The sequence below is a fragment of the Aotus nancymaae genome, unplaced genomic scaffold (assembly GCF_030222135.1).
Source record: "Aotus nancymaae isolate 86718 unplaced genomic scaffold, 86718_ANA_hifiasm-v0.15.2.pri h1tg000010l, whole genome shotgun sequence".
NCBI lineage: Eukaryota > Metazoa > Chordata > Mammalia > Primates > Aotidae > Aotus > Aotus nancymaae.
Window position 1 is genome coordinate 80,026,749 of NW_026988421.1, and position 24,517 is coordinate 80,051,265.

A 24,517-nucleotide genomic window follows, 5' to 3' on the forward strand; every position below is an offset into this window, starting at 1 on the left:
ACACAGCCACCAATGGCCAGAATGCTGGAAAAAGATGGCAGGTGAAAACTGTGGGTCCAGGAAAACAAAGCGTTAACAATATCACGGGCGACAGTATCATCCTGTGGAAGATCCTGGCGCGAAAAATCAATGGCATGAATTTGTTGTTGAAGCCTGAAAACATCAAGGGACAAGTTATTATGACTCCAGATACCTTGCAAATGGGCCTTGACTAGAGGCCAACTCCATTCAGTGTCATTGTAAGGTGTATTGGTAACACAAATATATTTAAAATCAACATGACAGCCTGGTAGCATGCGAGATTGCATATTGTACACTTTATCCCCCAAAAGGGTAACAGTTTGTTCCAAAACATTAAGTTTAGCTTCCAATTTTTTATCAATATCAATTTGAGTACCCACAGAGACAGAAATATTTTGAGCCAAATGATTAACATAGGTAGCAGTTTGCACACTGTGAGCTAGACTAACAGCAGCTGTAGCAGCAGTAGCTACCACAGAAACAATGGCCAAAATACTAGCAACAAGCAAACCAATAAAGCGTTTAGGATGGACTATGAGGTCTTGAATTTGATGAAGAATTTGCATACTGCATTCATCATACCAAGAACCTGTAAGATTAACGGGAAGCATAACATAAGGAGGCTGATGAACAATCATAATAACAGGAGTAGGAAATACAGTTGAATCAATACAGTTAGTAAGAACACAGTTGGGACAAATTATAAAATAATGTCCACTTTCCTCATCTATAGATATATTCCCATACAGAATACCATAAGGAGAGGCTACGCAAGCCTGTTCATAAATGATTTGTAGGTCAAAATAGCCAACATGGCTATGAACATTACAGCCAAAGTTTTTGAAATTCCCTGTGAGTTCACAAGTTGGGCTGCTTTAATGCAAAGACGCTTCATCTGGCCCCAGGTAGGCAAGGGAAGATGTTGAGGTTCTGTGTCTGGCGATGCTTTCATTTGGCGGTGTCAAAGAGGTGGAGGTGGTGGTGTTAGATGCAGCTATTTGAAGCTTGGGATCAAGGTTCTGGTTTCTCCCATCGACAGGAGGTCCATGTTTCATCAACCACTCTGGTACCCACAACAGGCTTTCAGCAGATCTAGGGAAAACACAAACATGTCCTTGCCCCCATATTAGGACGGGATCAGGTCCATTCCACTTGTTAGTTAAGACATCCTTCCACAGCACCTCAGCTTGTGCTCTGGGACTAGGGTGCCAAAAACGCTCAGCAGCAGAACATCCTTCTGCATCAAAAATCAAAAAATTTAAAATATATAGAGCATGTCTAAGCCAAGTATGAGGAGTCTTATGTAAATCAGCTGCTGACTCCCTCTGTTTTATTTTTTTGTACAGTTAAATTCAAAGTTGCATGAGCGTGTTCTACAATTACTTGTCCTTGTGGATTGTAGGGTATACCTGTACTATGATGAATATGAAACTGAAAGCAAAAATGATTAAATCCTTTGCTGGTGTAAGCAGGAGCATTAGCTGTTTTAAGGATTTTAGGAGGGCCTAAAATAGAAAAGACCAATAAGCAATGGGCAATAACATCTTTAACAGCTTTACCTGTATGAGCAGAAGCCACTAAAAAATGAGAAAAAGTATCAATAGTTACATGTATATATTGAAATTTACCAAAAGGTGTAAAATGAGTGACATTCATTTGATATACATAGCCACTCTATAGTCCTTGAGGATTAACTCCATAATGAAAAGGAACTGGCAAGTGAGGAAGACATTCAGAGCATTGTTTAACAATTTGTTGAGTCTGTTCTCAAGTAATTTTAAACTGTAAAGAAAGACTGCGAGCATTTTGATGATGCAAAGCATGAGATGCCTGTGCCTGTTGAAGAGGAGTTAACACTGGAAAAATAGAATGAGTGAGAAGATCAGCCTGTTGATTTCCTTTACTAAGAGGTCCTGGAAGATTAGAATAAGCTCGAATGTGACCTATAAAAAAGGGATGAGAGCGCGTTGAAGAGATTCCTGCAGAGGGATTAAAAGGTGAATGATAAAGGAGGAATCAGTTGAGCACAAGGGAGCAGTCTCCAAGTGCTGAACAAGTTGAACAGCGTATTGGCTATCAGAGTAAATGTTAAGAGGAAAATTCCAATGAGATAAAACAAATTGCACTGCAAGGAGTTCAGCTCTTTGAGCTGAGGTTTCCTGAGTCTGAAAAGAAAAAGTTTGATTATTAACTGAGCCAGCAGCAATGCCAGATGAAGATCCGTCTGTGAAAGCCAGGTGTGCTTGTGTTAAAGGTGTCTTGACACAGATCTGAGGAAAAATGAGCGAATTAAGAGTGTAAAATTGTAAACTTTTATCAGCGGGAAGATGACAACTAATTTTCCTGGAAATCCAGCAAAAGCAATTTGCCAAGTTTCTGAGAATTGCCAAAGCCAAGTTTGTTGAGGGCCTGTATAAGGAACAATTTCTGGAGGCTCATATTCAAACAAAGCAAGGGCACGAGTCCTGCATTTAGCAACCAAAGCTGCAACTAAATTATAATAAGAAGTCACTACCTTTCCACAACTAGCAGGGAGGTGTAGCCATTCTAATATCCCCTGCTGCCAGAAAACACCTGTGGGTGTGTACTGTGTATATAGCACACAAAAGTTCCAGAGTGTCTAGTCTTGAATTCTATTTAATTTTTTTTTTTTTTTTTTGTTAAGGTTTTTTGAACAATCTGGAGTGTTCGCATGACTCCAGGAGTAAGCTGGCATGGTGAAGCAGGGTCGGAAGGTCCCTTTAAAATATCAAATAAGGGTTTTAAGTCTCCAGTGGTAAGTTTGAGACTAGGTCTGATCCAATTTAAATCACCTAAAAATTTCTGAAAATCATTGAGAGTTTTTAATTGAGAGGTATTTAATTTTGAAATTCCATAAGTTTTTTTTGATTAATTACTCGTCCTAAATAGAGATAAGGAGCAGAAGATTGGATTTTCTCTGGAGCAACCACAAAGCCAGCATTAGTCAAACATTTCTGCTATTGCACAAAAGCGGATTGCAGAAGAACATTAGTTGAAGCAGGAATTAAAATATCATCCATATAGTGAATAAGAAGAATATTAGGATATTGTTGTCAGACTGGAAGAATAGCCTTTGCAACAAAAGTCTGACAAAGGGTAGGGCTGTTAGCCATGCCCTGAGGCAACACTACCCATACATATCTATCCCAAGGTTGTTCATAATTAGTAGATGGAATACTAAAAACAAACCTTATACAGTCTTTTAAATTAATAACAATTAATTTCTATTCTTGAGGTATTACCACATTGAAAACATTTTTGGTTGCTGCGCTGATAGTGAGCATTACTCATTTGATTTTCAACATAAGCAGCTACAGACATACCAGCTTGAGCTGTGGCCATAGCCAACCCTTGTTGATAAGAGGACCCAATATCAGCACAAAGCCGAATATAATCAGCGATAGCGCCTTTATTCTTCCATGGCCGTATGGCTGCTTGACAGGCTGGATTAGCATTTTCAAATGCCAATTGTTTAACTAACAAAGTGCCAGCCTTTCCATCCTGAACCAATCGGCCTACTGCCTGTAAAAGGCGGGACACAAAATCTCGACACGGCTCATCAGGTCCTGCTTAATTTTTGCCAACTCGTCAGTCTTAACCCCGGTTGCCGGGAGCTGCCTCCAAGCCTGCAAGGCTAACGTGTTAATCTGCCCATAGGCTACCTGGAGGAGTTGTGCTTGTAAATTAAGATCTTCAAACTGACCTTTGCCAGTAAGCATATCAAAAGAAACTAGAATTTGATGAGTACGATTTCTTTGTGCCTGATCAGAAGCATGATTATCATAATTAGTTCTCCAAAGGAGATAATCTCCACCTGAGAGACAAGCTTTTGTAAGGCGGCCCCAATCATGTGGAGGTAAGGCTTCTTTTGCCAAACCTTCTAATAGAGAAATAGTATAAGGGGCAGTAGGGTTATATTGAGGAACAGCCTCTTTTGATTCTTTTAAAGTTTCAGGTGGGATAGGCTGATATTTACGGACTATTTGTCCCTGAGCATTTTCAACTTCTATAACAGGGAAAAGGGAAGGGAACATACTATTTACATTAGCAAATCCTTTCTTATTAGGTAACAAAGCATGAGTTAGGGGAGTTATTGGAGCAGCATCTGTGGCTCGTTAAGTTATGGGCACACTCCCAGTAGAATAGCTTCCTGCACCCATTTCATTTCCTTGTACTACAGGAAAGCATTGCTGATTAGTGACAGCATACGAGCACAGCAAAAGTAAATCCTGAAACTGTCGAGCAAGATCAGGAGGCAAAGTAAAAGTTACCGGGCCAGGGACCCATTGTGGAGTAGTATGGGGAGTCCTGGCTGAATCAACAACCTCTGTCAAAGTTTCCAATGGATCAGGCTGGTATTCGGTATGAGAGTCGACCGAGTGTCGCTCTGACTCTTCCTCCTGAGCCACCGGAGGTGATGCAGCATACCTATGTAGCGCCGCAGGGGAGAGAGCAGCTGTAGAAGTACAAGGAGGTGCAGAAGAGGGAGAAGGGCAAACATAGCCACGGAGTTTAGACCAAACCAAAAGCAAAACATCAGATTGAGGTAACTCTTTGTTATAGAAGCAAAAGTACTCAATTATTTCCCCAATAACATGCCAAGTAGGTTCATCCAATACACCACCTTCGGGTACCCAAGGACAAATTTCTCTAACTATGTGCACAAATTCCTCCACAGTTTTCAGTTTAACATCATGACCATGCGACTTAATCATAGACTGTAAAAGCTGAATAAACATTTTATTGTCCTTAGACTCTAGTTGCCCCATGTTTTACTCCAGATTGAACACTTAAATTGAAATCAAAAACTTATATACAAGATTATAAATTGACCAAAACTTACTGCTGCAGCCTTCACTCCAAATACCTTTGAGCGTCACTTTATCTCTCGTGTCCAGGCCCCACGTCGTGGTCGCCAGATGTCGGGGGCCGGTGAGAGCGGCACGTCTGCCGGGGTCTCTTGGCCTGCAAGAGGGTCCCAATACCTGGAAGAGAGAGTGCGCGGAAGAAAAGAAAAGACAGGACAGCTGGAGTCTGGAGGGCTGGCCCTAAAACCAGCAACTTTATTGTACACAGAATTAGTACATATATCTTTTTCTACCTCATTTTACAGGAACATTCTTTGCCCCACTTCATTTACATAAGCATTCTTAGTCCCATCTCAATTATCAGAACAGATGCCATTATCTTGATAAAGGGAAGAGAGAGCCATCCGGCTACAAGCTTAGGCAGCGGAAAACACACAATGGGTACAATCAAGTCACACAATGGGTACAATCAAGTCACGGAGGTGGGTCTCATTATCAGGGTGAGGAAACCTATAGTTAAAATGTTAATGATCTATGCAAGTCATCAGAGAGGCGATAGACCCATTAACTTTGCAAATAGCAGTCACAGGAACAAGCACGGGACCCATCAATAGAGGGTAAACAAAGTCATAAAACTAGCCCAGAGCAGGTACTTCAAGAAACAATGCCTAGTAAAACCACACAGCCTTCACCCAGCCTTTTAGGTCAGTGGACCAGAAATAGGCTTCTGCAAACTCAAACTTCTATTAAATCTCTCTTTCACTGGTCTCGACTGCCTCCAGGGGGTGAGAAACATGTCCGGGCTCAAGCTCCATTATGGCGGGGACACCGAGTGGTCTCAACGCTGGAGCGATCCCCACATCTTTCATCATCACTGCTTCCCCACATGCTTCAGGGGCTTAGACAGGCCTGGCAGAGGCCTGAATCCAGCATGAGCCCCATGCTGCTGGTCGTAGAAGAGAGGAGAGTTTGCTCCCTGACCCAGCCACAAAACAACAGCAGCCTCCAGAGCAGAGATGGACCTGGGAACAGGGGTAGCTGGAGCAAATGAGGCGGGGGAGTGGGAAACACATGTGGGTTCATGCAGGTATGTGACTGAAAGCTGAATACGGCTTCATGTTACACAGCATTTTTAAAAATCCCAGTATTTAAGCTACACCCAAGGCCAACTAAATGGGAGTCTCTGGGGATGGGCTACCCTTAATAATCCAGGTGCCATAACTTTTTTAATTCCCAGGTAATCATCTGGGAGGTATGCTGTACAAATATGGCAGCCCCACGGGCGCCAGGATGTTGCCTCTCCTACTTCAGCAGCCCCTGCAAGGTTGGAGCCTGGATTCTGGGCGAGGCGTAAGCTGGGTACTCTGTATGCTTTCTTATAAAGCCACTCGGAAGCCCTGACAGACAGGTGTTAGTATCTCCATTCTATGGGTGAGGAAACTGAGTCTCGGAGCTGTGTAGTTCCTCGTCACTTCCCAGCTCCCTGTAGCAAACACTGGCAAGGCTGGGATGCCAGCCGAGGTTGACCTGATTGTGCTGGGCCTGAGGGGAGATGAAATTTTCACTATTTTTATAGCTTAGGGTTTTGCCTGACATGTCTACAGTCACAAATTGGAATGTAGGGTTTTCTTTTCTTTTCTTTTGAGACAGTCTTACTCTGTCACCTAGACTGGAGTTAGGTGGTGTGATCCTGGCTCACTGCAACCTCCACCTCCTGGGTTCAAGCGATTCTCCTGCCTCAGCCACCCAAGTAGCTGGGACTACAGGTGCCCACCACCACATCCGGCTAATTTTTGTATTTTTAGGAGAGACAGGGTTTCGCCATGATGGCCAGGCTGGTCTCGAACTCCTGACCTCAGGTGATCCACCCACCTCAGCTTCCCAAAATGCTGGCATTATAGGCATGAGCCACTGTGTCCAGCCCAGATGCAGGGTTTTCATTCAGAGTCTTTCAGTGCCACTCATGCAATGCTGAGATCAGCTAGGGCTTGTCGGGTAGTCACAGAACAGACCCAGAGACACATTTATGCCAGAATGGGTCTTCACTAAGAATATCTCTGATGTTTCCTATGGATTTCCATCCTGCTTCATTTGTCTTTTACACCTCTCCTCTCTGAGAGGTCAGAAATTGCTCTGGGCTATTATAAATCAAAGTGGGTGACTCTCTCTCTTAGAAAAATGCCCCACTTTTGGGGCATTATCATCATAATCAGACATTTGATTATGATCGGCTATAATATTTTGAGGAAGAAAAGTACCATTCCAACAAGTTACCAAAAGGACAGAAAAGTGTACAATCCATGAGTCTCGGTGCCTCTCTCTCTGCACCCAATTAGAGTGCTCTGTGTGCAAACAAGGAAATGTCAAAGGTGCTAAGGAAAGAATTTCTTTTTAAAAATTCGGTAGCAAGCTCTCAATTTCTGCTGGGTGTGTCCCAAAGCATGGGAAATACAGGACCACCCACTGGCTGGGTTTTTTTTTTTTTTTTTTTTAACATCCACATGCCTCTCTTGGGAGTAGTAAATTTTCACATAAAAGTTTATTCTTTTAGCCGGCCTCATGTTCTCCTCAGTCATCCTGTTTCCTAAGTCTTCTCTCTTGCCTGATCCCCTCAAAAGAAGCCTCCAGCAAAGGGAGGGACAGGCCACTCTGGGGCATGGCTGTGTCACCCCTCTCCATTCTACATCAGGCTCGCCTGGGGTGGCATGGTGTCTTAGGCAAACAGGAGTGTGGCTCAGTGCAGTAGGAGTTTAATGAATGCATGACACTCAGATGGGTATGATGTTGGAATCCCCCAGACTGGACTCGCTGAGATGATACATGCAAACCTGGACACTGAGCATCCAGGGTCAGCACCCCAGCCAGGAAATGTGGGTGCCATCAGCGAGAAATCAGGTGGTATGACAGGTGTGCCTGTCAGGGCAGGAAATGGCCTCACTGTGCTGTGCAGACTCTATCCATCATCACGTCCTCCTTGAAACCCTGGCTCTGTCTCTTTCAGCTTCCTTTGGCCAGGATAGGCTGCACAGGGTTGGGAGTGGGAGCACTCCTGAGTAGGAGTGAGGGGAGGGAGGAGCCATGGAGAGCAGGGCTGGCCACAGACGGGACCTCGGAACGTTAGCAGGGCCATGGGGTCACGTGGCTGGATCCCAGCAGGAAGGCCCACACTTAGGAGGTGGGGGTGGTGAACCCAGGCCAGGGGCAGGTAAAAGGTCAGAGTTGCACATAGGGTTCTATGGTGTAAGGCAGCAGAAAAGTAAGAGTTTTTCTGAGTTTCTATGTTTCTAACCCCTCACCTCAGGCTATGGGGAGGAGGGTCCCATCCTGGAGGGGTTTGCCAGCTTCCAAGGGAGGGAGGGAGGGAGGCCCCAGGTGAGCTGTTGGCCAGATGCCTACAGGACTGTACTTAATAAGACATTTAATATTCCCCTGGGAATAGCTCCTGGGAGTTTCCCAGGAGTCTCTGAATAACCAAATAGTTTCTTCCAGCTGTGGGATGAGGAAACTGATCCCCAGAAGTGGACAGGATGGGCCTGGCATGGGAGGGGCACAGCAGTGTTGCTTGCTGGGCTGGACTGGGCTGGGCCGGAGGGCAGGGAGCCCTGCCTCCTCTCTGGACAGTGGGTGCTGTGGCCAGAAATACAGAAATGCAAAGGACAGGAGCTTCCAGCGCTCCTGGCTTTTCTATCAGCTCTTCTTGCAAGGGCTTTCAGAAAATGCCTACAGAGGACAGGAATAATGGTGCTCCTAGGCCCATAAGTCAAGTCAGCATCCGTTGGGGGTTGTGGGCAGTAGCCAGCATGGCTGGTTGGTTCCAGTCCCCCAGAGCGTGGTTATGTGTCTGCTGAGGGCCTGCTGCTGAGTCGTTTCTAAATAGCGCACTTCCTGTCTCTGCTGCCCCAGCCTGGCCCTCGACCCTCTGCGCAGCCCCAGGGTAGCTCTCGGGCCTCCTGCTCCTGTGGCCCTGTTACTCCCCTGAGGATGAGGGGCTAGAAAGCTTTTCCCACCTCCAGCCATGCCAGCGAGGTTTGAAGAGCAGGCAGCAGTCAGTGTGGAGCTGTGGGCCAGGGCTACATGTACCACTGCACACACTCGGCCCTCTGGGTCTCCTTGGAGCGGTGAGGGGAGGAGCAGAGGTGATCAGCCATAGACTCCTAGGCCAGGCCAAGCAGAAGCGTGGCTCAGGCTGATCCAGAGACTGGCCAGGCAGAGAGCCACCAAATGCTGCCCATCCAAGGGCCCCTGTGGGTTACATGGGAAGGCTGACCTACAGGCCATGGGCTAGGGACACACCATCTATTGGCTATGACGGCAGGTGGGGGTGGGTGGAGGGAAGGACATCACGTGTGTGGGGACAGCTGCCGTGTGCTCCATCACCTTGCCCTGCTCTGCTCTCTGTAGCAGGAATCGCATCACCCCAGCTTCCTTCCCAGGCTTGTGGGTAGGCCTGACCATGGCAAGTCTCCTGCAGAAAATGGGAGGCCAGAGTGGGGCAGTGAGGGCCCCACGTCCCTGCTCTGCTCACCACGCACCTCTCCAGGAGCCATGCCTCCTTGCGAACGTCCTGCCTTGGTGGCACCCAGCTGGAGAGCCCCAGCCCCTGGAATCACAGCAGCCCCTTCCTCCTGTGGTCCTTCCAGCCTCGGCCATGGCAATGCGCCCCACTGGAGTTAATTTCTGGGTCTCCTCAGTGTCCCCTCAGATCAGCTCTTTCACCACCTGTTACCAACCCCTGAAGTCCTCCTAAGAGCCTATACCTGCATCTCACCCACTTAATGTGAGGATGGACACACCACAGCTGAGTCAGGTCTGGGAAGCCTTGCGTTTCTAACAAGCTGCAGGAGGGGTATACATCCGCGGCCAGTTCTCCAGCCACACTTTGAGAAGCAAGGACCAGGGAGATTTTGGGTTTCCTGATACAAAGTGTTAGGCGCTCGGCTAGGCAGTGGGTCTCAAAGATGAACAAAACAGACCTGTTTGCATTCCAAGGAGGGAGACAGACATGGTCAGACAACAGTCACTGCAAATGGCACTATCAGTGGATGCGCCGAGGGACAGACAGGAGAAGGTGAACAGCTGGGCACTTAGAAGCCTGGAGGAGTGGAATTTGAGCTGAGATCCAGAGCAGGGGACAGGGGAAGGTTCCAGGAGCAGTGCGTGAGCAGAGGCTGGGTGACCAGAGGGGCTGTGTGCCTTTGGTGGTCTGAGAGGAAGCCAGCCTGGTCTCCAGGCACGGAGCTAGGCAGGTTCAGTGGGTCCTCCTCTTTCATCAAGAGAAGCCACACCCGAACTCAGCTCCCTGTGGGATCAGGCCTCCTCCTCCTGCAAGGCCTAATCCAGCTTCCAGCAAGGTCTCCAGGTGCTGGCAGCTGGTGCTCTCAGACACCTCCCCAATCAGCTGGCAGCCACACACAGACTGCGTGGCGCCTGAGCTCAACTGCTTGTCCCGAAAACAAGGCTGCTCAGGAGCATGCATGGAAAAGGGGCAGGAACAGGGCAGGTCCCTGGGGACACTGAACCCCATGCAGTGACAGCAGCCTGGCCCATGCACATACAGAGGAAACATCGTGCCTGTTTTTGCTGAGCCTCAGAGTCTGTGTTTCCCCCTAAAACCCACTTCTTATCCCCACGTACCAGGTGATGTAGTATCTCCTTCCACCTGTCTTGCCACGTTCAGGCTCTGTCTCTGTCTTAAGAGCTATGGAAGCCATCAAAGGATTAAGTGTGAGATTCTCTGTCTGGAATTTGTGTTTCTACCTGCCTTTAGGGCTGCAGCAGGAAGCAAGGGCTGTAAGGGAGGAACCAGAGCAAAGTGGGGCCGTGGAGGAGAGATGTGGGTGGCTACCTCAGCCCCATTGGAAACCCCGGCACCAAGTGCTGAGGTCAGCCTGCCCCCAGGAATGGCACTGGGGGAGGAGGAGATGCCCAGGACCATCTCCAAGGGAGTGGGCACCAGTCAGAGTGGGGACTGGGAGGACAATGAGGACCCCTTCCCCACTTGTCCCTGCGTTGAGAGCCTTGGATGGCACAGGCCCCTGGGACCGTCAGTGGGCAACCAGGAGGGATCTTGAGAGGCTGTCCGACCCCGCCTTCTGCATCAAGCCTGTGAAAGAGGAGAAGTGCTCAGGGAAGGTGAACACAGCCGGGCACCTGGGAGGGAGGGCAGGAGCCACCTGATCAGAGGACAGTGATGGAAGGCCAGGGTTCCCACACGTCAGACTGCAGCTTCCAGCCAGGACAACTTGGGCAGCAGTAGTCACAGGGGACACCTGGAAGCTGAGGCTGCCCACGTGACCCTTCTGGCTCCATTGGATGGCAAGCTCTGGGCAGACGAGCCGCCAGGTGGATACGGGGTGCAAAGGTTGAGAGCACGAGCACCATGGGGGGCCTTCCCAGTGGGACAGAAGCGCAGGAGTGAAGGGTAGGGGCCCAGAGGAGAGCTCAGTGTCACCCACAGGGCTGCAGTGCATGGGCCAAGGAGAAAGGATGCTGTCAGGTGACACATAGGCTTCCAAAGGCCCCAAGGTGGGGGCTTCAAGTCCTCTGACCTTTCTTTGAAGTGCTCTTTTGAGGCCTGTGGGTGTGTGGACAACCCCCCCGCCATGTGTCCACCTGACGAGAACTTCTCCCCTGGAACCCCTGTGCCTGCTCCTTCACCTGCACCCTCTCTTAATTAGCAGGTTGGAGAGTGGGGTCCACATTGAATGGGACATTGTGTTGACTCAGAACTGCTCCCAGCTATAAGGAATTGTTAAACCCCTACATACACACACACACACACACACATACATGTGCACACATATTCACACACCTAAACACATACACACACATTCACACACACACTCTCACAAACACACACACATACACATTCATGCCACCGTCATCTCAGAAATCTTCCTTGAAACACACATACACACACACATATTCATGCCACCATCATCCGAGAAATTTCTCTTGAAACACTTGCACACACTCACGTACACATTCATGCCACCATCATCCCGGAAATCTCCCTTGAAACACACACACATTCACGCCACCATCATCAGACCTTCGCAGACAGACACCCAGGGACCTTTGTCCGAGTGAGCTGGAGGCATGAGCGACTGAGCATGTGCAGCTCCCACACCACTATATAAAGATGAGGATGAACTCCATGGCTGAGTCACCATAATTGGGACACTCACTCCTTTGCGCTTCACCAGACACAGACACAGCCACCAGCCCCAAGAGCAGCTCCAGGCCTGGATTGCGCTGGACACAGGAGCCAGCAGCCAGCAGGCTGAGCAGGGGTGCTGAGGATGGAAGCAAGTTGGGAGGCTGAGCACAGCTGAAGACCTGAGATCCCTGTGCCCTTGACTTCTCTGTGTGCTCCAGCAAGGACTATCCCAGCTCAGGATGAACCTTCCTACAGGATCCAGAGTCCTGCCGAGCCCAACCCAGGAGCCTAGCTGCATGACCACCCCAGCTCCACCAAGCCGGTGGGACAGCTCCCAGAGCAGCATCTCCAGCCTGAGCCAACTTCCATCCATCAGCCCCACGGTAAGCCTGGGCGAGCATGTGCATGCATGGAGCCTTCCCTGTCCCCTTCCTGGTCCCCTCCAGGCCACACACAGGGGCTTTGACAGGGAGATAGAAAAGGTCTGAACTCTGCTGTGGGGCCTTGAGCCATTACTGGACCTCTCTAAACCCACTCCCTGATAAACGGGCTGATAGAGGAGGGTGCAAGCAATGTCCTCCCTCATGAAGAGTGTTCAAGGAACAGAAAGGCCAGCCCTGAGGACAAGGGGCTGGAATGGCCAGACCTGTCCTTGGCTGCACCCATTCCTTTCAGAGGTTGCTCGGATACCCCATGGAGCCCTCTAGGGAGGAGGGCACATCCTGGGCCTCTGGATCTGCCCAGCCCACAGTGAAGCGTCAGGTGCCTTCTGCCACCTCCATCATCCTAGCCCAGGCCCACATTCCATCAACACCACTGCTACCTGGAGAGGGCTGAGGGCACCCCTCAGGACCTGGGGATGCTGGCCCAGGTGCTGGACAGGCTGAGAAGGCTCCAGTAGCTATAGGGGCCACTGGGGCAGGATAGAGACCAAGTCACCCTCTCTTCTCCAGAAAGGGGTTAGGGTGGGAGGAGTCTTTACATCCCTTTGTCCTGACCTCATACCGTCAGGACCTCCCTTCAGTGACCCTGGGAGGCCTAAGCTTTCTTTCTAAAGGGAGTTCCCTTCATTCTTATGCCAGGCATCAAGGTCAGCTGTACTGAGTTACGCTATAGGGCAATGCAGCTTCTCCTCTAAGGCTCAGAAGGGGACGGGACTCCTGAGAAGGGCTCCACCCGACTCCACGAGCCCAGCATCTAGAGGCCTAAAACACTGTCCTGGGCACTTGGGCTGGAGTCCATACTGCAGGCAGGGATGCACCCACGAGTTGGCTCTGCCTTCTCCCCAAGGAAAGATAGGGTGACCCAGACCACGTCCCTGCTTGCCAGGTGCATGTCTGTCTGTCCTACCAGTCTCCAGCCGGTGATCTGAGCCCACTCCTGGAAGGCCTCTGTGCCATGATCTAGGAGCTTGGGCTCAACTTTAGAAAGGACCTGCACTTCTATTCTGCCTGGCCACTTACGCGCTGTGTGTGCAAGTGGCTTTGCCGCTCTGAGCCTCAGTTTTCCCACCTGCCCTGTTGAGAATCCTAACTCTTCCTTCTCAGGACTACTTGAAGGTAACAAGGAATAATGTGATTCCCTTGTTTCTCTGTCTCTCTGCAGGCAGCTGGGACTTGGGCTGCTGCCTGGATCCCCTTCCCCACGGTTGATGTTCCAGACCATGCCCACTATACCCTGGGCACAGTGATCTTGCTGGTGGGAGTAACGGGGATGCTGGGCAACCTGACAGTCATCTATACCTTCTGCAGGTGCCTGGTTGGTGGTGCTGGGCCCAGGGCATAGAGGGTGGCAGCCATGCAGACAGGGAAGAATATGCTGGCAGGACTGTTGGCTCCAACTCTGGCCAGGGCACTGTTGAGGGTAGGCAGGGAGGGCAGGGCCACATCTTCTTCAAGGTCAGGGAAAGGGCCAAAAATGGTCCAGGGAAGCTTGACTGACTGGTGCCAGTTGAGACCCAGGTGCATCCTCTGTGGAGGCGGTGTGTGCCCAGAATATGTGGAGATGGGTCTCTGACCATTCTGCCCTGCTCTCAGCTCACCTCTGCCATTACCTGCCCCAGAGAGTATCCTCCCTCTGCCTTGATGAGCAGCCCTAGGCCTGGCACAATGGGTCATGCCTGTAATCTCAGCACTTTGGGAGGCCGAGGTGGGCAGATCACTTGAGGTCAGGAGTTTGAGACCAGTCTGGCCAACATGGTGAAACCCCATCTCTACTAAAATACAAAAATTAGCCAGGTGTGGTGGCGTGTGCCTGTAATCCAAGCTGCTTGGGAGGCTGAGGCAGGAGAATTGCCTGAACCTGGGAGGTGGAGCTTGCAGTGAGCCAAGATCATACCACTGCCCTCCAGCCTGGGCAACAGAGCAAATCTCCATACCACCCCCTAAAAAAAAGAGCAGCCCTGGGGACCAGGATCCTCAAGTTTCTCAAACACCCCTGACACCCATCCCCAGTGTCTCTCTCCACCTGCCCCTCTGCCTGGCTCGGTGGCTGAAGCACTGGGCACCTCATTTTTCCTCCTTGAGCTTGCCTTTTCTTACCTGCAAAATGGAGCTGTGCTTCATGCAGTCACTGCGATGATGCAGTAAGTTCACGGATGTGCACTGCCCCGCAAATGAGCCACTTGTTGAGTGCTGTGCACTGGAGCAAGTCACTTCATGGGTGGCAGTGTCTTGTCTGGAAAATGGGAACAATAAGGCCTCCCTCAGGGTAGATGGAAAGAAGGATGACAACAGGAGCTGAGGCTGGTGGCCGTGCCTGGCCCAGCCGTGATGCACAGCTGTCAGCATCTCTGCCCTTTGCCATCCCCAAGGGTGAGGACCGGAGAGACAGTGTGCAGGGCAGGGCGCAGGCAGAACGTGACACTGGAGAAAGGGTGGGGGAGGAGGGAGGCGTGAGAAGCCGTGGGAAGGCACAGTCAGGGCACGCAGGAGGAGGAGCCTGAGCAGAAGCCCCTAGGGAGACCTTGGCCTGGAGGGACTCAACGAAACCAGCAAATTGGCCAAGGAGATGGTGTGAGTCATGAAGAGGGATTTAGAGGGCGAGAAGAGGAAAGGAACATTACCCAAGAACCGGCCTGTGCTGGGCCACTCCTCAGGTTTTGGAGAGAAACTGTCCCCTGCTTCACTCTGAGGGAGCCGTCTTGGGGTCCTCATTCAGCCCACACTGCTGGATTCACCAGCTGCTCGGCTGGTCCCTGCCGGCCAGTGGGCTAGCTCTGTGGCCCAGCAGCTCATGCCTGTCTGTAGGCATACGTGTGTGTGCATGTGTGAGTGTCTGGCATGTGTGTGCACATGTGTACTTGGGGGGTGCAGAAAGCTCCCCATAGCTCCGGAGGTGTCAGGAAATACCTCCTAACAGCTTCCGACCCTCCCAGGAGCAGAGGCCTCCGGACACCTGCCAACATGTTCATTATCAACCTTGCGGTCAGCGACTTCCTCATGTCCTTCACCCAGGCCCCAGTCTTCTTCGCCAGCAGCCTCTATAAGCGGTGGCTCTTTGGGGAGACAGGTAGACACTGGGGATCCCTTTTTCTGGAGGGAGGAGGATGGTTTTGACCTGGGAATGCCCACGGCGGAGGGTGGCCCAGAGGAGGTGATTTGCTGCTCCTGGGCAGAGAATGGGTAGTTGCCCTCAGTCCCGTGAATGAGCAAGAAGGGAAAACGCGGTGTTGGTCCTGAGGCTTCTGCCAGCCTTGGCCAGATGTGGCAGGTGGAGGGGATGGAGCACACTCAGGCCTGCTCTTCCTGCGAGGCGAGGGCCGGAGCAGAGTGCACTCCGTCCCCAGACCCTCCTCCCCACAGGCTGCGAGTTCTATGCCTTCTGTGGGGCTCTCTTTGGCATCTCTTCCATGATCACCCTGATGGCCATCGCCCTGGACCGCTATCTGGTGATCACACGCCCACTGGCCACCATCGGTGTGGCGTCCAAGAGGCGCGCAGCGTTTGTCCTGCTGGGCGTTTGGCTCTATGCCCTGGCCTGGAGTCTGCCACCCTTCTTTGGCTGGAGTAAGTGAGCTGGTGGAACTGGAAGAGGGGCAGATAGGCTGGGAGGGGCACATTCAAAGGGAGGTAGGTGGGCTTGGGTCAGCCAGCTGGTGGGGGGCAGGGGTGTCCAGGAACCACCTGAGCCTCAGGTCAGATGGACATTCAGCAAGGGAAACTGACACTGCCCCATTAGGGGCCAGAGGATCTTCTGGGCAGCTGATCCCCAAATACAGAGGCTTTCTGCATGGGGCAAAGTGACAGGTACTTCTGATGCTGAGTCAGACCAGGCAGGGGCCTGGGGTATGAGGCCTCTGCAGGTGGAGGGGTGGAGAGCAAGGCAGTAGCTTTCCTGGGGCAAGACCAGGCCTTTCGCTAAAGCCCTGGCAAGCACAGTCTTGCAGTTACAGTGAGGTTTCTGCTCAAATCTAGCAGGAATGGGAGGCAGTGGGCTTTGCGGGACATCCCTACTCCCTCCTTCCTTACTGCACTGGACAAGGCCAGGTCAGGGGCCAGGGCTATGTATGGGGACCCGAATGCCACATACAAAGCTCCTGCCAGATAAGGAGCCGAGGTCAATGCCACCCCAAAGGCTGAGCTCCTGCTCTGGCTCTCAGGTGCCTACGTGCCTGAGGGGCTGCTGACATCCTGCTCCTGGGACTACATGAGCTTCACGCCGGCCGTGCGTGCCTACACCATGCTTCTCTGCTGCTTCGTGTTCTTTCTCCCTCTGCTTATCATCATCTACTCCTACATCTTCATCTTCAGGGCCATCCGGGAGACAGGACGGTAAGAGCCAAGCATGGAGGGGGACTACAGGAAGGGGGCTGGCCCCTTGGCCAGGCAGCCCCTGCCCCACCACTCACACCTGCACCAGCCCACCAGAGCATGCCCAGTGGGTGAAGGCAGGCTGGGCACCTGCTTATGGGGCAGTGATGTCTAGGGAAGCCTCAGGAGACAAGGGCTTCTGGGGATGGCTTTTAGGCATGGCTGAGGGGGCAGAGAAGGCACACAGAATCATGGACGGCAGCTGAGGCCTCACGTCATGGAAAACTTTCTGGAAGTCAGGGCTGCCTGCACTGGAAAGAATGACACTCTCCTGAGTGCCCCCCAAGGATAGTCCAGGGAGGCTCCCTAACAACAGCCGTGCCTCTGGTGCTCACTGCCACCCGGCTGGGGTCAGACCCAGACTACGCGTCTTTCCTAGGGCTCTCCAGACCTTCGGGGCCTGCAAGGGCAGTGGCGAGTCCCTGTGGCAGCGGCAGCGGCTGCAGAGCGAATGCAAGATGGCCAAGATCATGCTGCTGGTCATCCTCCTCTTTGTGCTCTCCTGGGCTCCCTATTCCGCTGTGGCCCTGGTGGCCTTTGCTGGGTGAGCAGTGGCTAAAAGGTTGAGGAAGAGGCTGAAGGGGTGGGGGCAGGAGCAAGAAGTCTGTGCAGCCTCTCCCTCCCAGCCAACCCCGGCCAGCCATCCTCACAGCTTATTCTCTCCCTGGGTAAGGTGCCCAGTCCTGGGGTGGGTGGGGGGCCACCTAGTTCCTGGAGGCACCAGGGCACATGCAGAGGAGCTCTGGGCCCCACACAGCTTTGGGCAGACGGCCTGCCAGTCCCTTTGGAACACACAGCTCCCTCTCTTCCCTCTCTGCCTGGGCTGTCGCAACACAGCCAGAGGTGCTGCCCATCTCCAGGAATGGGTCCCTGAGAGCTGCCCTTCTAGCCCTTTGTGTCTAGAGTCTGGGAATTGTGACATCTGCAGCAGCACAGATGCAGGCTCAACTTCAGAAGTGCTTTTGAGAAGTGAGGGCTATTAGACATTGGAACTGTTTAGATAGGACACCTTCTAGGAATGGCCTGGTCCCCGCGGGGCCCTACTGTGGGGTTTCTCATGGTTGGGGTGGAATGTGGGAAGAGCTGGGCTCCAAGGACAAGAGTCAATGGGGGGAAGCAGGGTATCGCCAGCAGCACAGGCTCCAAGGGACAGTGGACCTGGGGCCCTCCACCCCAAACCTGGCACATCTTCCTTCCAGGGCCGCACTCTCAACCACCCGCTGCTCCATCCCACTCACTCAGATTAGAATTCTCCTGGCACAGGCTGGGTGTGGTGGCTCATGCCTGCAATTCCAACACTTTGGGAGGCCAAGGCTGGTGGATCACCTGAGGTCAGGTGTTCAAGACCAGCCTGGCCAACATGATAAAACCCGTCTCTACCAAAAATACAAAAATTAGCCAAGTGTGGTGGTGGGCGCCTGTAGTTCCAGCTACTCGGGAGGCTGAGACAGGAGAATCGTTTGAACCCAGGAAGCAAAGGTTGCCGTGAGCTGAGATCACACCACTGCACTCCAGCCCAGGTGACAGAGCAAAAAAATAAAATAAATAATTATCCTGGCACTGTCAATTCTTCCCTGTAGGGCTGACTTAGCTGTGCTGGTTTGGGCCGGATTAGGATTTGGGCTTTGGCAGGGCCTGGCCCAGAGGAGAAGGTACGTCAGGAGGGCCATCTAGCTTTGGGGACCACACCTTCTCTGTCCTAGGTACGCACACGTCCTGACACCCTACATGAGCTCGGTGCCAGCCGTCATCGCCAAGGCCTCTGCAATACACAACCCCATCATTTATGCCATCACCCACCCCAAGTACAGGTGTGGCTCTTTTCTGGGACCCCACATCATGGCCTCTGAGGGCCTGGCCAGCAGATGCGGGCAGGGGCCACCACCTTTCCTGTCTCTTGTATGTGTGTTGGATGGGGGCCACCAGCAGTTGGGAACAGCCAGTAACACTGAGTGGGGTCTGGAGTTAGTGTGCCTCCCTCCCCTGCCCCGGTTTCCCAGGGGCACAGTGTCAGGGGAGGTCAGGGCTCCCTGGGCAGTGTCCAATCCTAACTATGGGGACTTCAGAGCTGGGGTGTAGGGCAGCCAGGACAGCCCTGTGAAGTTAAGCACCCCCGAATAGTGTCATCCTGAAGAGACCACAGCAGGGAGCGCTCAGCTCTGCTCTCAGGGCCTGGCAGGGGCCTGGGGTGGCTCTGGGCCAGTGTGTGTGCTGATAGCAACACAGCAAGGCCGCTTCTCCCTCCGTGCTTCCTTTTGCCTGGTGGCGTCAGACACTCACTGCCCTCCCCAGGCCAGTGGCAGGCCTGAGCCCGTCCAGCACAGAGGCTGCTCAGGAGTGTCCCTCGTCATCATTACCAGAGATGTGGCTTGGGCCAGCCACTTGAAGGCTGGAACTGACATCCCCAGGCTCTCCCTGCATGCCTACCACCCAGAGTCTGTCCGTCCCTCCCCCCAGCCCTGTGAGCCTGTCAATCTCCCCATCCAGTGTCTGTCTTTCTGTCCTCATCACCTGCCACAGTTCCCCGGGTCTCAGCCTCCCCACTTCCCCAAGGCTCTTGTAACAGTACATTAGGTCTGTATTAGCCTATGCATCCATCTCCTCCCCTGCATCTGTCTGCCCATCCCCTGGCCCTAATCAGATGTGCGGCCCCTGCAGGGTGGCCATTGCCCAGCACCTGCCCTGCCTGGGGGTGCTGCTGGGTGTATCACACCGTCACAGTCACCCCTACCCCAGCTACCGCTCCACCCACTGCTCCACGCTGATCAGCCACCCCTCCAACCTCAGCTGGATCTCCGGACGAAGGCACCAGGAGTCCCTGGGCTCAGAGAGTGAGGTGGTAAGGACCCCGGGCCCTCACCAGCTTGCACCTGGCCATCCCTTCCTCAGGCAGCCCTGGGGCTCTGGGAAGGACATGAGTCCCAATGACTCAGGGACCCTCAGGATGGTTGGCAGGAAGAGCCCCTCCCAACACCCCCATGGAGTTCATCATCCTCCCTGATAGGACGAGCACTAAGGCCAGAGAGGGGATGGTTTGGAGGTTCCCAGGAGCGGGGCCAGGATTGAACACAGGTCTTCCAACTCCACGCCATGTCCTTTTCCACACTGACACTCTCCCTAGAGCCGCAGCTTGAAGAAATCAGCGCATCTGGCCCTAGATAGGGCTCCAGAGAGACAAGGCAAGAGTTAGCTTGGAGCTCCTTGCTCCTCAGCAGTAAGCCCCCCCCTCCTGGGAGCCTTGAAGAGCCCACAGGATGGGCATGGGCCCTGGAGATGGGAGACGTGGCTTTGAGCCTCAGCTTACCACGTGCTCGCTGTGGGAGCCTGGGCAGGTCACTCACCCCCTCTGAGGCTCCACGTCCTCCTCTGAAAGGGAAAACAGCGTCTCACATCAACGCTGGCCAGGTGTGCCCAGGGATGGGTGTCAGCCCTCCTTAGCGCCTGCAGCTCTGCTGCCCCTAGATGCCCCCAGGAAAGCTCCGTGTGCCACCAGTTCCTGGCCCCGACACACCTGGGCTCCTCCTTAATTCTACCTACAGCGCCCTCTATGGGCCTCAGCAAGAACTGCCGCTGACTGATCAGCCAGTGATCTCCTCGGGCTGCCAGCAACCCTGGGGGTTTCCGTTGAGGGACCGAGAGAGGAGCTGTCAGGGGTCCCTCCTGTAAACCACTGTAGTGAACAACAAAGAAAAATCTAGTCTGTTAATGGAGGCCTAGACACTCGTGAAGATCACCCATCTATTCAAATATAAATAGCCACGTGCTTAGGAAAGTGTGCAGGTGTGCAGATAGGGAACACACCTGCACGCACGCGCACACACCCACACACACCCTGGCACAGGCACGCACAATTTACAGGGTTTATTTGGTGACCAGCAACCGTGCAAATGGTGTCAGGGGCCTCCCGCAATGAATACCTGTGGGGAGGATGGAGGAGGGCTTGGTGGGGGAGGGGCAGGACCAAAGCTGTGGACTGTCCCTCTCACCTCAGAGTCACTCTCTCACCTTCCCCAGGGCTGGACACACATGGAGGCAGCAGCTGTGTGGGGAGCTGCCCAGCAAACGAATGGGCGGTCCCTCTACGGTCAGGGTCTGGAGGACTTGGAAGCCAAGGCACCGCCCAGGCCCCAGGGACAGGAAGCAGAGACTCCAGGGAAGGTGATTGGACCTGGCACCTGCCAATCCATAAAGGGGTGGGGATTAGGGGCGAGTAGCCCAGGGAATGGCCAGGAAAGGGGGCCTTGTTCTCGTGTGCAGAGGCAATGACCTCCAGGAATCACCTGCTCCCAGCACCTCCCAGCTCTTCCTTGTCCGCCTGGGGGGTTTCTGTGACTCCAAGATGCTCTAAGCAGGGCCTGCATGTGGTCTGCACGTGTCTGTGTATAATCATGTAACTCTGCCTCTGCACAGTGCTGTTGGCTGCGCTGTGCCATGGTGAGTGTACATGCGTGTGTCCACGAGGATAGGGGGTCTGCAGCCGGCAGAGCATAGCTCGAGCATGTGTGTGGCCATGTGCCCAGCGCATGCTCTGTCACTCTGACACCCAGTGACACGTGACTGAGCGTGCCCCAATGTGTCTGCTGTAAGCTATGCATGTGACCGAGTGTGGGTGATGTGTACCTCTCTGTGTGACTGCAAGGTTGGACATACCTGGGGAGGAAGGGGCTGCAAGCTGTGTATGTGCTCACCATGAATGTCCTGAGATCAGGATGTCACTCAGAACACTTGTGGCTATTAAAAGAAGGCCAGCTGTGGGCCCAAGTGCCTATGGAACGGAATGTCGATGGCGATTAGAGAAGGCCATATTCTGGAACACTGGAAATGCCATGTGCACAGGCTCCCAGGCAGCCCTTCGCCCCAGCTGACAGCTCCCCATCTGCCCCTCCTGTCACACCCACACAACACCCCCAGCTCGGCTCCTGGGCTCCTCAGGCTTCCCTAGCTGGTCAAAGGCCAAAGGCACATTCCTGCCTTTCTTCTTTCCCGAGTGCTGTGCCCTGTGCGTCCAAGAACTAGAGCCCTGGGCTGTCCTTGCAGTTGGGGTACCTCAGCCTCCCCCAGCATTCCCCCAAAGGGCACTGCCCCCTGTCCTGGAGTCCAGGCACTGTGCATGCCACAAAGACCAGGACAAAGGCCTGGCAGTGACCCCCAGGCTGACCAGGCACTGATGAAAGACACAGTGCCTGTGTTGGAGGGATACTGGACTGGGCTGGGGTGCTGGGCAGCCATCAGCAGTCACCAAACACATGTGATAAGTGCTGCCATTGAGGTGTGAGCACGCAGGGTACTGAAAGCAGGGGCAAGTCCCCAACGCTCCCCAGGAAGGTAGAGGTGAAGCAGGGATCTGCAGGCAGCCGGGGCGGGGAGTGTGGGGAGCACTGAGTGGTCCAGGATGAGGATACAGCCTGTGTGACTGTGCAAACACAGGGGCACAGGGGCACAGGGGCACAGGGGAGGGAGCTCAACATGCCCTGGAACAGGATGTCTCTTTTTCCAGGAGAAACCAGCCAGAGGTACCCTGGGGATTGGCAGTGGGGGACAAAGGAGAGCGAAGCGGGGCAGGAAGTGGTAGGAGCAGTGGGAAGGCCCCATCAGGGACTGGGCTGAGGTGTCTCCAGACCTGACCTGGGGACAGGTAGACCCGGAAGGGGGTTGGTCAGCTTTGCAGGGTGAAGACCAGAGGAAACCAGTGCTGCAGGGCAGGCAAGGAATGACACATTTAAGGGCAGCAGGAGTGAAGGGTGATTTCAGTCTCCGCAGGCGGAGGAGAGGAGAGGAGAGGATTGCTGGTGGGGTGAGGATGAGTTCAGTTGTGACCCCGGAAGTCAAGAGCCCGAGGAGCATCCCAGGAGCTGCTCTGCAGGCAGCGCTAGGCATTGCTGTTTCCTACTCCGGCATGTGGACTCTGGGAAGGCCCATCCCTGACCCAGGACACAATCTGGCCTTTCCATGCAACCTCCCCTAGCCCTCGGTGACCCAGTGTGTGGAGGGTCATTGAGAGACTGCCTCCAGTGAACTGCTCCTCCACTAAACAGATGTGTGCTGTTTGTTTGCAGACCAAGGGGCTGCTTAACAGCCTGAACCCCAGGATGTAGGACGCCCACTGGCTCTCCCTTTCTTCTGGGACACATCCAGCCCCCCAGCATCTCCCTCATACACACAGATCCAGGATTACCCTGTGAGCCTGCAGGCTCTGGAAGGGGCCCTGTCACCCATGCTGCATGGAATTCAAAGTCCCACCCCCATGTCCCCTCTCCACACTTCAAAACTCCTGCCCCACAATGTCCTCCGCACCCACTTTCCAACTCAGCAGCTGCACCCCAGGCTCAGCCTGAAGGGTGTGTGCCCAGGCCCTCCCGCTTCCCAAGTTGTCTGCCTCTCCTCAAATGCTGTGTGCTGCAATTGTCCAGCTGATGACAATGGTGATGGCTCCAGGGAACACACCAGCTATTTATGAGCCTCTGCACCCAGGCTGGGCCTGTCACTGGCATAGGAAGTCCAGCCCGCATCTCCCACTGCCAACAGCTGAAGCCGAGCACAGACCTCCCTTTGCACACTGGAACAGTTACTTACCTCTGGCTTCTTCCCCCAGCGTATCGTTCTCACTGTGGCTCACATTCTTGTGCATACGGGCATTTGTAAGCATGCTCTCCTGTAGCTACCTATCTGAATGCACACCAAGCACATGCATGTGCACTCTGCATCTGTGATTCATTTCGTGTAGTGGTCTCAGCTCCTCCCAGGGCTGTGTGGATCTGACAGGTATAGGAAAATAAAAAGTGGAGAAGGTGTCCTCAGACAAATATGGTCTCTACCTGTTGGTGCTGTTATGGGAACGAGAACCAGGGCCTGGCTTCTGATGCTTCCAGCAACTTTGCTTCCTCCCCTCCGTCTGTCCCCATTTTTGGGACTCTCACTCTGCAGGCCCACCTCAAACTGCAGGGAGCACCGAAGAGAAGGGACAAAGGCCAGGCTGGCCCCCATCCCCACTCACTCCCCAATGAGCCACTGAGCTCCGCCCAGCCCATGGGTACCAGCTGCTCTCTGACTGGCTTCAGGTCTCCCGGGGGAGGCAGATGGAGGGAGGCCGGCCTTCGCCTTTAGGAGCATTCTCCTGCCACCCCTCCCTTTCCCCAGAGGCAAGCTTCATCAGGCAGGAGCCAGAGGCCAGAGAAAGAGCCTGCACCTCCAGGTACAGCCACCCCCAGCTCCCCAGCCCTGTGCAGGGTGGGTGCCTTCCTTCTCCCACACTGGTTATGCCCTGCTGCTGGGTCCTCCCCAGCCTGGCAGGATGGACAGACACCCCTAGGAAAGGGAATAAGGCTGGAGTTAGGGATGAATGGCATGGGGCTTTACCGGGAGGGTCAGGGAATGGTACGGGGGAGGGACGCTGGCCATGGACTGCTGGCCTCCTAGGCTGGGCTGCGTGATATAGGGTGAAGGAGGTGATTAAGTGGGGAAGGGACAGAGGTCTTTCCCTGGCTTCTTCCACTTGATAGTTTTGTGACCTCGGGCAAGTGACCAAACAACCCAGTAATATGGGCGATCCTACCTTGCGCTTTGCATGTGCCAGACCCCAGGTTTAAGGCTGGAAGCTGAGAAATGACTCATACCCAGGCCTGCACTGACTCCTGAGGGTCCAAGCCAGAGCCCTCCAAGAGGGCCAGCAAGCAGCCAATCCAGTTGCCTCCCCTGAG

At 53.3% G+C, this 24,517-nt stretch overlaps 2 protein-coding genes across 3 annotated transcripts in view; one reads left to right on the forward strand and one right to left on the reverse strand.

The window, feature by feature from the left end:
- Window positions 1–10,326, reverse strand: part of PTPN20 (protein tyrosine phosphatase non-receptor type 20) — a 39,954-nt gene extending 29,628 nt beyond the window's left edge. Inside the window, exons 1-5 of the mRNA XM_064373648.1 lie at window positions 10,136–10,326; window positions 9,161–9,315; window positions 8,858–8,959; window positions 4,948–5,027; window positions 4,471–4,498 (exon numbers count right to left, since the gene is read on the reverse strand). Coding sequence (XP_064229718.1) covers window positions 4,471–4,498; window positions 4,948–5,027; window positions 8,858–8,959; window positions 9,161–9,315; window positions 10,136–10,326 — 556 coding nt within the window. The remainder of the gene's footprint in view (window positions 1–4,470; window positions 4,499–4,947; window positions 5,028–8,857; window positions 8,960–9,160; window positions 9,316–10,135) is intronic.
- A 1,922-nt stretch (window positions 10,327–12,248) lies between these two features.
- LOC135273962 (melanopsin-like) lies at window positions 12,249–22,915 on the forward strand. Of its 2 annotated transcripts, XM_064373717.1 has the most exons (11): window positions 12,249–12,392; window positions 13,615–13,762; window positions 14,563–14,593; window positions 15,386–15,519; window positions 15,813–16,016; window positions 16,610–16,781; window positions 17,200–17,364; window positions 18,524–18,631; window positions 19,479–19,659; window positions 20,835–20,978; window positions 22,877–22,915. In XM_064373717.1, exons 1-11 carry the CDS (start codon window positions 12,249–12,251, stop codon window positions 22,913–22,915), a joined length of 1,470 nt encoding a protein of 489 aa, XP_064229787.1. The 2 variants fall into 2 exon arrangements, with proteins under 2 accessions (XP_064229787.1, XP_064229786.1); XM_064373716.1 differs by lacking the exon at window positions 14,563–14,593 and having other exon boundaries at window positions 13,615–13,760.
- Window positions 22,916–24,517: the final 1,602 nt, after the last annotated feature.

Excerpts from the sequence above, each read along its gene's own strand:
- LOC135273962 (XM_064373717.1), top strand. The coding sequence starts at position 12,249 with ATGAACCTTCCTACAGGATCCAGAGTCCTGCCGAGCCCAACCCAGGAG. Across the intron at positions 12,393-13,614 it reads TTCCATCCATCAGCCCCACG|GCAGCTGGGACTTGGGCTGC; the intron begins GTAAGCCTGGGC and ends GTCTCTCTGCAG. Across the intron at positions 13,763-14,562 it reads CATCTATACCTTCTGCAGGT|CTGTGCTTCATGCAGTCACT; the intron begins GCCTGGTTGGTG and ends TGCAAAATGGAG.